Below are 17,664 nucleotides of genomic sequence, written 5' to 3' on the forward strand. Positions count from 1 at the left end.
GTTCTGAACTCGGACTTTGGAATGTGGAAAAACACATTTTCCCTTTGGAAATAACGGAAAGAGAAATAATCTGTTCCAGGGTCAAACGGTAAAGGCAGAATTTTCACACAGCTCTTTGTTTGGATCCCTGGGATTGTCCTGCATATCAGGGGGGTCCAAAATGCAGCCCCGGGGGCCATTTGAAGCCCGCGGCTGTTTTTTTTGTTGGCCTGCGGCACATTCTGAAACTTAAAAAAAAAAAAAAGCAATCAAAAAGAAAGCAAAAATGGAAAACTCTGCAGTAATTTTACAAAAGTCAAAATATTCAGAAAAAAAAACATAATCTTGGCAGAGAAAGTTGGAATTTTATGAGAAAAAAGTAATATTATGAGGAAAAATGTCACTTTAGTAGCACACTCGTGAAATATAAAAAAAACAAAACAGTTGTAATATTTTGAGAAGCAAATAAAGTGTAATTTTGGGAAAATCAGGTTGGGGAAAAAGTTATAATATGAGAATAAAGTCAAAATATTATGGGAATAAAGTCACCATATAATGAGAAGAAAATTTAAAAGAAATAAGTTGAAATAAATGGAAAATAAATTTTAAAAACCCCAGCAGAAATGGAAAAAAACAGCTGTAATTTTACGAGAATAAAGTCAAAATATTAAGAGAAAAAATTCATATTCTAATAAGAATAAACTAGTAATATTATTATTATATTATTATTATTATTATTATATCATTGTAACTAAGACTTGTTATTTTGGGGTTTTTTAAAGTTGAAATTTGAACCGTGATGTGGTGAGGGTCAACAGTATACGCTAACCTATCTGAATGAAACATGTGCATCTTAGCTTTGTGTTATGTGGTAAAGCGAATTATAGTATTATCTACTAATATGTTTATTAATCATGAATTTACGGTATTTTTACTATACGCCAAGGGCCAATAAATGAGTTGTGGGCCGAAAATGGCCCCCGACCCGCACTTTGGACACCCCTGCAGTCCATAATGTGCGTCTGTTAGGGATTGCAGAGTGACAGTGCTTGGAGTGTTTATACATACCAGGCCACTGTGCGTGCCTCTTTGTCGCCTTAGTGTTTACTTGAATGTATTTTGGGAGAATTCCACCCCCCGAGGTGCTGCATGGCCATAAATGATGGAATCGTACACTTTGTGTCATCATCACTTGGAAGTACTGTAAACCTTTTCTTTGAAATTCCAAAATGAAACCAAAATGTTGCTCACCAACGAAAAAAAGATGACTTTCCATATAAAAGTCAGGAAGTAAAGTATGCAAAAATGTACGCATGCAAGTGTTGGGTGCGTGTTGCGTAATACACTGCCTCATAGCTGTCAGACCTCCTGTTTTCACCGGGAAACTACCGTATTTTGCCCGTCTTTCCCGACGCACTCCTGTTTTTAAGCGTTTCCCGTATTTTAACTTTCATGGGGAAAAAAAAAAATCATCTCTCTCTGGTTCTGCCAGAGCAGCATAGCTTCCGGTCTGCTTGGCGTCGCTCAGGCAACATCAGTGGAACACATCCTGTAGCCGGTGAGGTCAGGCCTTCAAAATAAAGGAAATAATTATGTGTGTCTGTGTGTTTTCTGGAAAAAACTCCCCAATTTTCCCTTATTTGGTATGCACTGCCTGGCCAAAAAATAGCTCAGCATCTGGTTTTAACTAAGCCTCTCATTGGTTAATTGCTGCATTACTACCATTATTATTATTATGACCACTTCGATACATTTTGTACATGAACTCATTCAATCGCAGCCATTTTTCAAAGGACAACCGTGTCAGTGCTGGCCATTTTAGACAATTTTGACTGATCTTTCAAAGCACACAGAATATTGTGTTCTGTGGCTACATAAACATGGAACCTACCAAAAGAAGGACTCCCGTCTTTCATCAGGAAAAAAAAAGTTAGTTTCTACCTTTTTGTGTTCTTTAGTAATCAGCAGTAGAACGTAGGAAAGTTTCAGGAAAATATCAGTTCCCAACTAGAAAAGGGAGAAAACCAGCTTTGTGTGAGAAGATACATTTCAAGCATAACTTTCACTTTAAATATTTTTTGCTTTTGTGACAGCTGGAATATCTAAACTATACCAACATAACACCAAAAAGGGGTTGTTTTACATCAAAATAACAATTTGTTTACAAATATAACACCGTGAACTAACGCCAACAACAACAAAAAAGATGACTTTCCATATAAAAGTGAGTGAAGTATTGAAAAATGTACACGTCCAAATATGAGGTGCATATGTGAAACACGTGCACTGAAGCATCTCATGCAAACTCTGATGCTGAAATGATGAATTCAAAACCCTCAAGTCCAACAGCACCATCTAGTGGTTACATCGCTCCTCGAGCCAGACTGAAGAGGTCTCCTCGGCGTCACCTTCTGTATCATTGCGTTGGTGGTAGTGATGCGCGATACCAGTGATTTCGTTTCGATACTGAGTAAAACGCAGGCTAGTATCGGTGATACCAATCTGATACCAATACTTTGTGCAAATTCACTTAATGTGTCTGGTAAACTTGGAAAAGTAGTGTATTTCATATCGTAGCATAAAGAATACGAGACATTTCATGAATTGATGAATTTAAGTAATTCATTAATTGAAGTCATGTTTTTGAAACCCTGAAGCACATTGAAGTAGCGCGCTGATTTACACTTTAGCCAAGCTAAGGCTCAACAATAGATAAAATATGTGAAAATTGTAATTTCAACAATTAAAGAAAAGGAATAAGTTAAATAATAAAAAAAAAATTAAAATAAATGAGTTATTAAAAATGAAAACACACAGCTCCGTTTACGATTGGCCATCATTTGAACGGACAAACATGACCTCAAATGACTGCAGTATCAAAAGTATCGCTATTTGGATTTGAGAATCAATTTCAGAACAAGAAGAGCTGTTATTGGAAGTATCGATATTTCAGTATTGATCTGCACATCGCTAGTTGGTGGCTGACAAAGCCGTGACCGATACAGCACACATTCTGTAGATGGTGGCTGTCATGGGGGGGGGGTCACCGGCTTTTCACCAGCCCGAGTGTCGGCCATGAACCCTTTAAATAAAGTGATATTTCCAGAAAATGCTTTGTTATTGGTTGTTGTCAACATTTTGGCTTCTTCTCATTGTGCTTTTTGCTGTTTTTACTATTTTTGCTGTTTTGTTTGTTTGTTTTGTTGTTGTTTGGTGCGTGGCGTCAGCTCTGTGAGCAAACCACAACTCTATTTGGCTCACTGGCTTCCCGGCGCGGGCGAGCGATGGTCGAGAGAAGACTTGATACGTCACAACAGTTGGCCTTAACGATCCGCGTCGTCACAGCGCCAGGATTTGTTTTGGAGGTGCATGTTGCTCGTGGGGCAAGTCGTCGTGGCGTGCACTTGCCCCTCTGTGTTTCGGAGACTGGGGCCCGTAGGGTGCGTACCTGGAGAGTTTTAGTTTAGTTTTCTTGATATTTCAGGATCTGGCAAAGTCCAAAAGAGCAACTGGTTGATCCTTATTGACGGGGTGGCCACCCCTGATGAGCACAATTATAATCTCAGGTGAGCGAGTGTGCTGTGGGTTTCACATTTTGGATTATTTTAAATCTCTGGATGTATTATTTTTCATCATGAATTGTGTCATGCGTGTCCCCATTAATAACCTGCGTGGAGCAATAACATTATTAGAGTCAAGCCTGAATTACGCTTCAGTGTTACAGCACCAACAAAAGTGATGCCTGCGGGCTCCTCCCCCTCCAAACCCTCAGGCGGAGTTGGCACGCGGTCTGACACACCAAAGGAAGTCAAAAATCCCAATGCAAGTGTTGTTAGCTATGTGCCAGCCGCCAGTAGACACTGAGAATGAATGAGAAGGACACTGCAGAGAGGATTCATTGATCTAAACGCAGATGAAACATTTATTCTAGCATCTTCTGATGTTGTTCCCAAACTTGAAGACTTTAGCACCATTGATATCTCCAAAAACAGGAAATGACACTTTGGAAACCCAACAAAAAAACTAATGGAACTTCCTGTTTGAGTAAGACTTGCAGTATTTGTCCAACAAGCGTCGCCGAGCGCTTCCATAATCCTGGACAACCTGGACTCGTGTGTCTTTGTGTTGGTCTAAGAGAAAGGCACAGTGCCGGGTCGCCGGATTAGTCCGCAGAGTTCAGAGGAAGCGCTTTGTTGGCGAACCCTCTCAGGAGAGCGGAAAGTGGCGCACATTGTTGGGACTTCTTTTGTGTTACACGGTCAGATAAAAGAGGTGCAGCAAAAATCCCAAAGAGACGTCAGCAGCTGAGACGAAACAACCAAAGTGGCTCAGAGACATCTGGTGCTTTATTGTCTCACAGTCCACACCCACTCGCTCCCACGGGACCTCGCCAACAGAACCTTGTCAGGTGTTCATCCTGCTGTGTGAACATGGTTGCTAGCTGCTGAATACTTCACAGAGGGAGGGGGTGATAGTGGGGGAGTCTTATCAGACACGGGGGGGACACTGTATCTGTCTCGGCAGGCTTCAGCCTGTTTTGGACCAATGTTCTGATAAAACGGAGCAGTTTTGGGAGTCAGCAGTAAGACCAGGCTCCTTGGAGCAAACATTGTAGAAAACAGAGGTAGCTAATATAAAAATACACTAGAGACTTCGACTTGGTTCCAAGGTGATTTACACAAACTATTGATTGATTGCTGAACTAAATACAAAACCCAATTATGCAGTCTTCTTATTACGCCTGCTTTTGGCTGCTGGGGTATTTTCCTGAATACCCTGCATCGCAGCGTTCCAGAAAACTAGGAAGTCGCAAATGTCCAACAAACCTGCCCCCCCCAGTTTGTCCCAGCAAACCTTGGACAAACCGAAGAGCAATCATAGCAGCCCCCTAAAGACGGACAATTTTTGTTGGCTTTCTGCACGTAAAGAAGTATGGCCAGTTATTCAGAGTATATTTTCTGGACTGCTAACAGCTAAATTATTTCCAAGTGGAATATTTGCGACTTCCCAGTAGTCTCAAATGCAGCATGAATTCACCCGAGGAAGAAACGCTCTTGGTCCTCAAAGGACAAGTCCAGGAGAACAATTTTCAGCTTATCAAGAGACCGAACACGTCTCTTTGGTCTTGAAGTGTTTCGGTATGAGAGACCCCTTTTGTCAAGGTGTGTTCAAAGAAGTCAATAAATTACAACAGCGTGATGGTCAAGTTCTGTCAGTAGTTCCGGATGCTGAAGAAGCCCACGCTGGTTGGAGACTCCTTCACTGTGACAGTCACCAGATTAGCAGTGACATCCGTCACAAACACGTGTTCTATCAGACTGCGAGTGGGCTTCCAGTCTTGGTTCTGGACCACCGCCAAACCGTCCTGACCGACGTCTGACGAGTCCTGATCAGAATCTGAGCCGCTCTCGTCCTCCCCCGTGCTCATCTCGCTCGTCTTGGCTTTCTTTCCGTCTTTGGAAGCGTCAGACTTATGGACTCCACCTTTCTCCACTTTACTTCTGGAGGTCTGGGCCTCCTTTTCAACGGCAGACTGGTTCTTACAGGGTCCCCCCGGGGTAGCTGCACTCTGAGGGGTCTTGTACTCCTGGTTCTGGTTGAGAGCAGTTTTGCGTGCAGGGCTTGCTGCATTTCTCAGAGCTGAAGCAGTCCCGGGACCATTTCCAGGTGATTCACTGGTGTGCATGACTTTGTTGTGGAGGTTCAGCGGATGAAGATTATTTGACTGCTGGGAGGCCATGGCCTTAGCGTTGGCTATTCTCTGCAACACGTGAGCCTTTTGCCCGCTGGTGGGGTTCAGGGTGTGCTGAGGGGATCCTGGGACGTGATGCCTGGATGTGTTCAAGTTCAAAGCCGCTACTCCTCTTGATTTGCACGAGTCCAGACTGGAGACGGACAGTTTCCCCTCAGCGACATTCCTGCTTGGGCTGGATTTGTTCAGAGGGATGGGGGAAGGTGGGACGGATCTACTGGAAGCCACAGAGCTCAAAGAGTTTCTGGAGTCCCCTCCCTGGCCCAGAGACCCGCGGTTCTGACCACCCACGGATGATCCCCTGTTGAAGCCCATGAAGGTGAAGCTGGCGAGGTGAACAGGCTTCTTGATAGATCCTGGAAGATCACAATCTTTGGTCATCTTCTGAGGGACTTTTCCTTGTCGGAATTCCTTCACTTCCGGAGAGAGAGGTTTACGACCTCGTTTCTTGGGGGGCTCCTGTTTGGCTACGACAATCTGCGCTTTCTTCTGAGGGACGGGGTGGAGGTCTCGGATGTTTGCCTGCTTGATGTGGCTGTCCTCGTCTGCATCGTCGTCATCATCATCTTCTGAGGAGGATGAGGAAGAAGAGGAACCGGAAGAAGAGGAATCTGAGGATGAGGACGATGAGCCTGAGGAGGAGCTGTTGGACTTGACAGCTTCAGGAATGTTCTCCTAAGGGAAAGACAAGGATTCACATCAGTGTTTCCATAGCATTATATGTGGGGGGGTCTTGTTGAACTTACCGGAATTTTCCGTGGTCGTCCTCTCGGCCTTTTCCCTCGCTTGCGCATCAGGAGCTCCTTCTCTTGTTCTCTGGGACACAGCAGCAACGTAAAGACAAACTCAGTCAAATGAAAGAAAATAAGCAGGATAATCTTCTTATTTATTTCTTTTTGTGTGAAAAAACCTCACTTCTTGTTGAAGGCCGCCAGCAGTCTGGGATCCAGGATGTTTTCTTGCGGCTCCCAACTGTTATGTCTGAAAGAGACAAAGAAATTAAGAATTAGAAAAAAAAGAACCCGATGTCACATGACCTCCAGGCTGGTAAATCGGTACATGACTACTTAAGTATGTACATAGGAAGACTAACAAGATGCAGCAAGTGTAAATAGTCAGCATGGTCCACCTCCACCATTTTATTAGGCACTTATGCTTATGGACTACATAGAAAACGATCTTAGGTATACGATCAGCTTTATCAGAGCGTATGATTCAAGATAACATGATATGTTCTATCACCACCGTTGTCGTTTTAGGCCAACACTAAATGGTGTCTTTTTAGGCGGACTTTTAGCTGTATTAGAAATATTATGGGTGTCCTACAGTACATGTGTAACAGGTCTGCTGAAGAGCACATTCAGAGCAGCAGTCTTCAACCCCCACCCTTCGTTCCCCTCACACACACACACACACACACACACACACACACACACAAAGGACGTGGGGCTAACAGAAGGCAGGCAGGCAACAGTGTACACTGATGGAGCATTACAACAATAATGAAGAAAAATGGAAACAAAATACAATAAAAATGACCAAAACTGCCCTTGAAAACATTTTAAGGATATTAAAATGAGTTAACAAATTTTTAAAAAGTACACAGACAGCCTCTTTATATACCAAACAATGCTATCATTTCCAGGAGTTTTTTCACAGGAGCTTTGAATCAGATTTTATCGTCAGTGCATGTGTGTTTACACTGAAACTTGATTTAAATGTGACTTTAGACTAACTTCATGATTTCAACAAGTCATGAATAACAAAGGGCCTTACTTCAATAACAGAAACAATCTAAAAAAGTAAATCGTAAATAGTTTTTCGTCGTTTATTTTATTGTATAAAATTTAAAAGTAATAGTTGAAGAGCGTGCAAGGCGAGGGGCTGCAGCTGTTGTTGTTTTCATTGTTTCTTACTTGGACGACCATCCTCTCCACTTGACCAGAAACTCCAACTTTCCCTGAGAAAACATGAAGGAAACAAACGTCAGCTACCAGGCCAGCTGTGCAAAAAACACGAAAAACTCCGAGAAGTTTGGCCGTCTTTGTTGTCCCACCTTCCTGAGTCGCTTGTTGAGGATGCATTCGGCGTCAAAAACCTGCTCTCCAACCGCGCTCAGCTCCTCCATGGCTGCTAAGACAACAATAACAGCACTCAGACCCGCTAGCAGCTCACAAGCTACACCACCAAACCACCGGAAACACCGTATTCCGCCTTCGGAATAAAAGACATCCACCAGCTTCATACAATTTCCTTACCGCGATCGTTCGTCATCATGGCCACTTTTATAGGTATACAAACAAATCAGATCCAATATGAAGTCATGTTCATGCCAACTCAACGTCGTCAGTGAAGTAGTACTGTTACAAATATCCCTCCTTTCATACTTACTTTGAAAAGCGTAACCGGATGTTTGCTCGTGTTTATTTTTATTTTGACAAGCAGATGTCTCAAGAGGCGGGCTTTTTTCCCCCTTAGGAGTGTAAAAAATGTCCCCAGCAGCGTCCGTCGTTTCCATCAATTCTTCACTAAAAATAAGCGTCAAACAAATATGTTTTATTAATCACTGACTTATCTTAGTTCTTCCTCATCACAGTAGATACCCTCATTTCATGGGGGTTATTTTCCAGGACCACCAGCATCCCACCAGTCATTGATACTTCCATAATGGCTTTTTTGACAGAAGGCTCGTGCTAACGCAGCCAAACAAACTTTTGCATCTCACAGCACACATCTGTGGTGCGTTCACGGACTGCCGAAAAAAAGCGTAAAATCTCACCGTTTGATGAAAAAAAACAATCGGTGAAGCTCAAAGATATAAACATGTGAAAAGTGCGGGCTTTCTAATAGTGGTACATGTATGCTGTACATTTTACCTGGGCTGTCATCCCTTGCAATATTGCGCTCGATTATCGCTCCCTCGCTGTATTGCAGTGTTTCAGGACAATAAATGACAGCTGTTTGGTAGTGGACGATGGTCTATTGGGCAAAACATATTGAAATACAAGTGATGTGTAGTATTCTGGTCAGTAGGCGGCAGTAGTGACACAAAATATTGAGACATTCCCTTACATTACACTACCTTCGACATGACAGTGTGAAAAAAGTTCTCCTCCTATTCCGTGTGGATGTGGTAAGTTTTTGGCTTCTTAAATTTAGAAGAAATATATATGAGGCTAACTGGTTAGCTCACTAGCTTGTTAGCTCATTACTTCGCTAGCTTTACTAGCTAGTGGCCGTCTCGAGTCTCTGCAGCATAAGAATTGCGCAATGTGTTGTAAACAATGAATAATAGGAGTGCAAAGGTGACTATAGGGGTGTTATCTTATGTCTACAGGGCTCTAATAAGGATAAAAAACGTATTTAGAAAGTCAAACAGGTTTTCTATAAAACAATAAAATATTCCATTTATTAACATTGAATTCTATATCTTGGAAATTCATGTCGGGTCTGGAACCAATTAACCGCTATAAACGAGGGACGGCTGTATTATCATGTGTTTATTTATAAATTATTGCCCACTTATGAATGAGATGTTCTCTGTGGAATAACAGTGTTTTTTGTGTGTTGGGGGTTATTATTGACCAGTGTATTGTTTCCAATGTTCCAAATGTGCTCTCTACATTCACTGTGCACGTTTACAACATTGTCAAACGTTTTTATTTCATACAATATTTATAAATGCATCATTATTTTAATGAAATAAGTCATGTTTATCACCGCCGCACACACACACACACACACACACACACACACACACACACACACAGAAAAGAAAGGTCCAAGTCTGTTTGGGTTTAAAATGAAGATTGTTTGGTGTTCTCTGGAGGATGTGTGAAAGTATCTGATCTGAAACACACAGGAAGGAGAGTGAATATATGTTTGCATTTTGTTGTGCAATCCTGGAGAAGCTAAATGTCAAAATAAAAACAAGCCACCGAGTAGTTATGAAATGGTTGAAAATAGCTGTCGAAACGAAATGTGAATGAAATATCTCATTCCTACACGTGTTCGGTCATTACCTTTTATGTCGTCCGTTGCTGACTAATTTGTGTGTTGTTATCACAACAAAGACGATGAGCAGAAATCCAGCCGTTGCAGCCATTCCAATGACGCCGTTCTGTAAGAAATTTACACCCTCACCTTCTACGAGACAAAGAGATAAGAGACATTATATTCAGCCTGAATTTTCTTGTGGTTTTTAGTAAGATTTGTAAAGATTTTTTAAGTAGACCTAAACATCACTAAGTTGATTTTCTGCACATCCCCATCACGAGCTATCTGACCTAAAGCCATGAAGTCCTGAGAGGACCATTAGCGTGCTGGAAGCTCACCATCCTGCACCCTGGCGCTGGTCACCAGCATGTGCTTGGTGGCGTCCAGGTGTCCGTCGTTGCCCTCGGGCTGGATGCCCAGGATGTGACACATCAGCGAGTAGATGTGGACCGTTTCAAAAGGCCCCACCTGCAGGTTCTTGTGGAAAGCAGGTCCCACCGCCCTGAAGAAGGGCTTCATGTCCATCTCTTGGTTGTCAAAGCCGTGCTCGCCCTTGTTGAACTGGACAGGGAAGTACTGCAAGGAACCCAAAGAGAGAGCTAGGACTGCTTGTCGACAGCAGAGGGAGCTGTTGTCTAAGCAACTGCGTGTCTTCCGGCCTACAGCCTGATTCTTGATGACTGAAAGCTACCACAGGACATTGACTGAATTAGATGTTCGAGGTATCTGTAAGAGACAAGCGATATCTCAGCTTATTTATCTTATCTGGGATCGCAATGAGATGAGTTTAAGTGGCCATGAAGTCATTGTGTTGGTCATCAGTCGCTCGTAACCTGGCACTCTTTACATAAGTCCAAATAAATCAGGTCTGTTATTCTTCTCCAAGTTGCGCTTCCATGAATATTGAGCGACACGTGCAGCCGCAGCCGAGCGAGCGACTGGAGCCAAATGAAAATGCTAATTTGGAATTTTGAGGCACGAGTAGCTGGAGGAAGCATTGGAGGGCGCCACGTGTCACCGGGGCGGTTTGGATTATCGCGGGGACTCGCAAAGGCACTTGATTAAAATTGTAATGCGCTAAGATTAGAATTTAGCTGATTGTTTCTGCTTGAAGAGAATTTCTTTGTTGCCTTGAGCAGCCGGCGAAAAACACCATTCCTCCAAGGATGTTTCACTCGGAGCAAAAGACTAGAAGTAATCTGTGCCTTTATGTTGTGGTAAATTGGTGCATAAGACCTGACTGCGTATCCCGCGGTGTACTTATGTTGGTTAATCAGTTACGTCAAACATTACTCCATTAAATGTGAACATTGTAGCTGCTTCTCTTCTTTGGTTCTTGGTGTGTGGCTTCTAGTCATATATTGATTGAGCGCTGTGTCCCATTACTTGTGTTGAGTCTTGAAAGTATTAATAACACAGCTAAGAGTTAGCAAACACGGTAAGGGAAATGTTGAGAGTGAAGCAGTGTGAAATACAAACTGTCCAGTACGCACCCCGTTGATCACATAGCCAGCGTCCGCCAACAAAATGATGGGCAGGATGCGATCGTTCTTGGCAAAGTGGAGGCGTTCTGGCATCTCCTCCTTCTTGTAGACATGGAGGTGAGGGTGCGCCCCCTTTAGGGCTTTGTAAACCTTCTCCAGCTTGCCCGGCTTTGGTAGAAGCATCCCAGAGGGCCCGAAATCTACCAGGTGGAAGGACACATCCCGGAAGGAGAAGCCCGGAATCTTGGAGAGTTTGATCTCCTCCACCAAACCGTTGCGGTAGACCGTGGTCATGCCGTGGTCGGACGTGATGATGATGTTCAAGCGCTCGCTCAAACCGTGTTCTTCAACCGAGCGCCGGATGTATCCCACGGTCCGATCCACTTGCTTGACCATGTCTCGTCGCTGTGGAGAGTCAGGCCCGTACCTGTGGCCCGTGCCGTCCGGCTCGCCAAAGTACAGGGACACAAAGTCCAGATCCTGGTCTCGGAACCAGCCCATCACCTTGTCGGCGTTCTCTCGCCAAGCCGTCTCGTTTTTGTAGTTGTAGAGCAGCGGCTCTACTTCGCGCATCATGGCAACCTGTCCCTGGTAGCTGGAGGCGGTGCCAGGGAAGTGAAGAGAACCAGCCTTCAGACCCTGAAAGAGCGCACAAACAAGGTCACACTTGTTTGACACTCGCATGCAAAGCCAGCCAAAGGCTGGATGGCATCCACTTAAAGCACAGCTGAGCTTTTCCAGCATCTGTGAGCAGGGTGACATCCTGTCCTGCCAAACAATTTGCTGCCTGACAACGTTTTTCAGTAAAATGCTCTCTCACGCTGAATGAGATGGACCTGTTTCTGAGCTGTGATCCAGATGGGCAGAGTGCCGTTGTCCCACCAGTCGTTGACAAACTGAGTCTGATAGTAGGGTTTCTTCTCCGTGCTGGTGGTGTTGAACCACATGTTGTGGATCACGCCGTGGTTCTCGATGTAGCGGCCTGTCGAGGAGAACACGCTCGCATCAAAAGTTCTGCCAAGTTACCTCTAACTTTGGAGATTAAACAAAATTAATTTGAAGGAAGTTCAATTTTTTTTAGCCGACTCTGAAGATTTGAGTAGAAAATGAGCAGATCATCATCTGACTCAGCGAGAAACGCTGAAGGATTCTGGGACTTTCAAATCCCCCAAATGTCAACTGTGGTGTTCTTGAGACTGACTTTTACCTGTCAGGAGGGTGAAGTGTGTGGGGCTGGTGATGGTCAGGTAGGGGGGCGTGACGTACTGGGCCTTGACTCCATCCTCAACCATTCTGTCCAAGTTTGGCGTGTCCACATCGCGGTCGTAATCCCATCGGAAACCGTCGAAGGAGACCAGCAGCACCTTCTGCCTCGGCTCGCTCACGGGGGCCCCTAGTGTGCACGAGGCCCCCCAGAGGAGGCAGAGACCAGCGGTCCACAGCATGGCGAGGTCTTCACACACGTCTGTCATGCGACTAACTGTGTCGCCAGGAGCATGAAGCTCCTTTTCAGCAGCCGGCCACAGGTTGCTGGAGTCTAGCGAGCAAAGTTTCTCCAGCTTATCTTATCTGGCCGCTCTAACGCACTTTATCTCAACTTCACTGCTGATGTTTATGGCCCGCAACTCCCTCCCTCGCCTGCCTTTCTGACAGTAAATCCCGCTAATCTCTGGGGACACGCTGCATGTTTGTTTCCCGGCCGCTCGGCCATCTTGGTGTTTGTCTGCATGAATGCGTGAATCGGCGGCAATGAGAGGGAAATGACATCTTGATGGCTTTCACCTTGACTTGGGATGGCGCGTGATTGATCTGACAGCGGGAAAATGAGAGCGCATATTTCCTGGTCAGCCAGCGGGGTCTCTCGGGAAGAGGTAGACCCGAATAGAAGTATTCATTTTAATAAGTCTAATGTGTACCTTAGCTTGGGGTTATTGTTAAAAGATCATTTGGAATTGATTTGGCTGCCGCGATGAGCAAACGATGATAAAAAATGGGCGGCGGCCTCCTGGCTGCGCGGATCACATTCGGACATGATACATCATCTCATTGTGATGTAATCTTATCAATGTCCATCAACTCTTCAAATGTGTCCTTTATTGTGTGTGTCCTTGGCTGCGGTTCAAGGGAATTGTCTAATCTTTATGGAGATAAGGGATAACATTCATCAGCTTTCATTTGCCTCATTCATATTCATCCCGGTGCTCATATTAACTCTGCGCGCTGCTCGGCCGCAGTCAGCAAGATTTGGAGTGTTTTTGGACTGCTGAGTCTCACATCTCCACCATGAGAACTTCATCAAATACACACTCTGAACTTGAGAGGCCTGCAAACTTTATCTGACCCGCTCCATCTCGCAAAGAGAGGATCCACAGGGAGTTTTTGCCGCCAGCGCGCCCTGCTGCTCGAGTGTAAGCACTGCAGCCGCCCCTAAGCTCCAAACGCTGCGTCAACTTCTCCTAAACTAGATGCCACAGGTTTGAATCTAAACTAAATGCATGTGAAGTAGAAGAAAAGCTTTCCTGTATTAGACTCTGGTTTCTGGAATACCGCACTTGACCTTTTTTTTTTTTTTCCTACCAATTCCAAACATCGGTTCATACCTGACAACGTTTTTCATGCTCTGCACGCATGTAGACCTTTGAATATGCGTGAACTGAACGCTTTGCTACTCTGTTTCTTTGTGTTCAGTCTGTCTGCGTACTGTCACGTGCATCTCCAAAAAGATCCCCGACAACACTGACCGTTAAGTCTGTGATTGGTCGGCTTGTAGTACATTATTTCCTGTGTGTATGCTACCACTTGTTCAGAGAGTGGACAGCCCACCTCCACCAGCGCCTTTTCCAATCTATGATCAACAGATCACCTGTAAAAACCCTCTCCAGCTCTCTTTAATTACCGTTGTTTGCGTGTGACGGGCAGCCAACAAGCTAAATAGTCGACTGGTGCTGTGGCTGCGCGTGGAGTTGATGTCACATCAACCCTGATGAAAAATACCACAAAAACAACATGGTAAAGAAAAAAGAATAATCTAAAAAAGTATATATACAAAAAATATATGAAAAAACCCAATATGTAAATATAAAAAATAATTTTTACATATGTTGTTTTTTTTATCCAGTTAGGCACAGTTTCAAGAGAAAAATGTTCATATATAAAAATAGATGAAAAACTACATACAAAAACATATTGCCCCACCCTCCTCCAACATTAGATTTTTCAAGTTTTAAAATTCTTTTAAGGCTTGCAAGGTTTTAAGGTTTATGTCCTTTTTTGGTTCCAGTCATCCCTCCTTTATGACGGTGAGTTGGTTCCAGACCCGACCGTGATAAGTGAATTTCTAGAAATCCTTATTTCTGAATGAAATATATTCGTAGTTAGAGCATAGAAAACTGTTTACGACCTTCTAAATATGTTTTTTAACAGTATTAGAGCCCTCTAGACATGAAATAACCGTTACACTCCTCTTACCCGATATAGTAGCCACCAAAGACAGACAAAAAGGCATTTCAGACATAGATCACAAATAATATAGACTCATGGACTGGGAAAGTCGCATTATGCTTTGATCTTCCTGCAGTGGCTGTTGTCTGATCGCTATAACTCTACTGACTCCTAGTGATCAGCGTAAAATACTACACAACATGTATTTGAATGCGTCTTCTGAATGCCTTATGTTTGTATTTTAGTTCGTTTAGCCATTTTTATGGTTGAAAATGCTTCATTTCTGCCAGAAATATGTACAATTTGCTTAAGTGTGTATATTTTTGCGTAATAATAGGCCATAGTCAACCAGGAAACAGCGCTGATTTATTAACATAATGTGAAAAAGCCTGAGTGTGAGTGGCCACTGATAACAGTTTCACATTCAGGTTGCTGATTGCATAAGAAGGCGTGTAGTCACATAACAGCGACCTCTAGTGGGCTTTTCTTTGCAAGCAGCACTTTTCATTGGAGCAGTGGAAGCAGGTGTTTAAACGCCACACTCATTTATCTCAGTCACCAGTTAAAGCACAATGATTCAGTGATTTGTAAAGGCAGTTTCGCAAATGTTGCATGCAAATGTTGCATGCATGCTTGTGAGATGGCGTACCTAATGAAGTGTCCAACAAGCAGAGCACCAGACTAGCTAGCGATCATGTTGGTAGCCTGGCGTGCTCAGGAGCATGATTTATATTTCCACGATCATCCTGCAACAAGGCGCGTTGGCGCGTTAGCATGGAGGCGCAGTGAAGGTGAGGGCGTGAGTAAGCACCGGGAGCACGTGGAGGAGGCTCAGGCTGATATCGGGCTCGCTTCCAGCACGTGGGCCCTTTCAGCAGCTCCACGCCATCAAGTCGCCTCTCAGGTCCGCTCCTCACTCCTCCTCTCGGCGGCTGCGGGGCTCCAGTGCGTCAGTAATTGATTTCTTTAATTTTCTTGAAGAAAAGCTGTTGTCAGCCAACCAGGCAGCAGTTTTTCAGGCCACTTTAATTAAATGTCGGGTCTTTAGGTGTGATATGAAATTCGTTTGGCTCCTCTGATCTTCTACTCCTCTGACAATTCATTAACATTTGCCTTTCTGCCTTTGTGCTCGACACAAAGCTTCAAAAAGGAGCTCGGCGCTGACATTTTGCTTCCTGTGCCATACCTTCATGTATTTAAGTGCATTTAAAGGAGAGATTAAGTGCACAGGCTGTTTGACGTGAGATAATAGCCTGCCTGTGGAGCTTCAATGAAAAACACGAGTGCGTTCGACTCCTTTGTGGGACGCTCGCTTATTTGTCGCTGTTTTAGATGACTGCAAGAGGAAACGGCCTTAATACCAACCGCTGTCGTGTCGGAGACTAGACCCGCCCCCGTGGAATGAAGCTACATTGTCACGGGTGTTTACTGAGACGAGTTTTGAAGAAACAGTCAATGGTCGGCACCAGGAGGACAAGGCTGTAGAATAGTGGCAGCCTCGCTAATGGACGTTGCACATGTGAACAAATAAATGTTGAAGCTCCAATGATGCCTCCGAAGCTAAATTGGACTGAAACTTGAAAAAAAACAAAAAAAAACATTCACGGTTGTTGGGTGCGCCTCATCAAAACCTGCTGATGTTAAGTCTTAAAAGTCTCTTGTATCTGCACACCAAACGTTGGTGAGAAACCATGTGACCAGGCGAGTTTCATCTCAGGCCTGAGGCGGTAGAAGCTTTTATTTCAGCTTTAATAATAGCAGGGCAGCAGGCATGCCGCCCTAATAATATCCTCACGCCTCCCCACTCACGCTGACTCACTCATACTCTCCTTGTGGCCTTCCTCTGGTGGATGCGAGCAGCATCGCCCTCGTCCTGTGTCCTACTATGTGTTCTCCTGCCTACTCTCGTGTCCTCCTGCCGCCTCCCGTGTCCTCCTGCCGCCTCCCGTGTCCTCCTGCCTCCTCCCGTGTCCTACTGCCGCCTCCCGTGTCCTCCTGCCTCTTCCTGTGTCCCCCTGCCTCCTGCCGCCTCCCATGTCCTCCTCTCGCCCAACATCCACACATCAGCACCTTGCATGCCCCCCCCATCTTCAAATGCCAAAAAGTAGGAGACCAAAGGAGCTGAAAGAAGAAGTCTGACAGAAGACGGGAGCTGAACTTGCTGAGGGGAAATCTGCTTAATGGGTCGAAAACATTTTGGATGGGAGGCAGAAAAGGACTCAATGATTAATCATTGTTGAGGCTGCAGGCACTGAGATGCTTGTCAAGGAAGACTCGATGAAGCAGATTTGGGGAGAGACGAGGCGGCTGGCAGGGGAGGGATTCTGCCTGCAAGGGGCGCTGGTGCTTAGCAGGCTAGTGATGCTGTTGACAAGCAAACACCACACGTTAACTGGACGGAACCACACAATGAATGCTAAGGAAATAGACGCCATCTATCCAGCCAGCCAAACAACCTGTTGTTATGCGGGACAGGTTGTTCACCTGCCAACAATAACCCACCAGTGACTTAAACACCTAAAAGAAATTGTACTGAAGAAACCTTCTGGATTAAAGTTGAAATGTATTCAACAAAGAAGAGTCCAGCCGCCTCCATTCATGTGCGGATGTCCATGACAGGACCGACTAGACAGTCAAAGCTCCACGCTTTACAATACATCGTTGCTGTTCCACGTAAGCCCTGTAGGTGTCAGTAGCGCACATTTCAGACAGTTAAAAACAAGCCAAGAAGACTCATGATGCTAATGCTCAATGCAACGCTACCAACAGTGCAACATTATCCATCATCCATCCATCCACCCATCCATCCATCCATCCACCCATCCACCCACCCATCCATCCACCCATCCACCCATCCATTAATCCATCCACCCATCCATCCATCCACCCACCCATCCACCCATCCATCCATCCATCCATCCACCCATCCACCCATCCATCCATCCATCCATCCATCCATCCATCCACCCATCCATCCACCCATCCACCCATCCATCCATCCATCCACCCACC

General features: G+C 44.6%; 2 protein-coding genes across 3 annotated transcripts; both read right to left on the reverse strand.

Annotated features, from left to right (window-relative positions):
- Positions 1–3,897: 3,897 nt before the first annotated feature.
- On the reverse strand, positions 3,898–7,909 carry cbx2 (chromobox homolog 2 (Drosophila Pc class)). Its single transcript, XM_054758606.1, has 5 exons — positions 7,788–7,909; positions 7,648–7,691; positions 6,647–6,712; positions 6,478–6,547; positions 3,898–6,406 (listed from the first exon to the last, which is right to left on the reverse strand). The coding sequence occupies exons 1-5, from the start codon at positions 7,857–7,859 to the stop codon at positions 5,192–5,194; spliced, it is 1,467 nt and encodes a 488-aa protein (XP_054614581.1). The 5' UTR covers positions 7,860–7,909; the 3' UTR covers positions 3,898–5,191.
- Positions 7,910–9,510: 1,601 nt separating this feature from the next.
- LOC129170723 (ectonucleotide pyrophosphatase/phosphodiesterase family member 7-like) lies at positions 9,511–12,656 on the reverse strand. Of its 2 annotated transcripts, none has more exons than XM_054758608.1 (6): positions 12,419–12,656; positions 12,048–12,193; positions 11,221–11,850; positions 10,066–10,303; positions 9,754–9,874; positions 9,511–9,580 (listed from the first exon to the last, which is right to left on the reverse strand). In XM_054758608.1, the coding sequence occupies exons 1-6, from the start codon at positions 12,654–12,656 to the stop codon at positions 9,529–9,531; spliced, it is 1,425 nt and encodes a 474-aa protein (XP_054614583.1). In that variant the 3' UTR covers positions 9,511–9,528. The 2 variants fall into 2 exon arrangements, with proteins under 2 accessions (XP_054614583.1, XP_054614582.1); XM_054758607.1 differs by having other exon boundaries at positions 9,754–9,877.
- Between the last annotated feature and the right edge of the window lie 5,008 nt (positions 12,657–17,664).

Source organism: Dunckerocampus dactyliophorus, chromosome 18, assembly GCF_027744805.1.
Source record: "Dunckerocampus dactyliophorus isolate RoL2022-P2 chromosome 18, RoL_Ddac_1.1, whole genome shotgun sequence".
NCBI classification, from domain to species: domain Eukaryota; kingdom Metazoa; phylum Chordata; class Actinopteri; order Syngnathiformes; family Syngnathidae; genus Dunckerocampus; species Dunckerocampus dactyliophorus.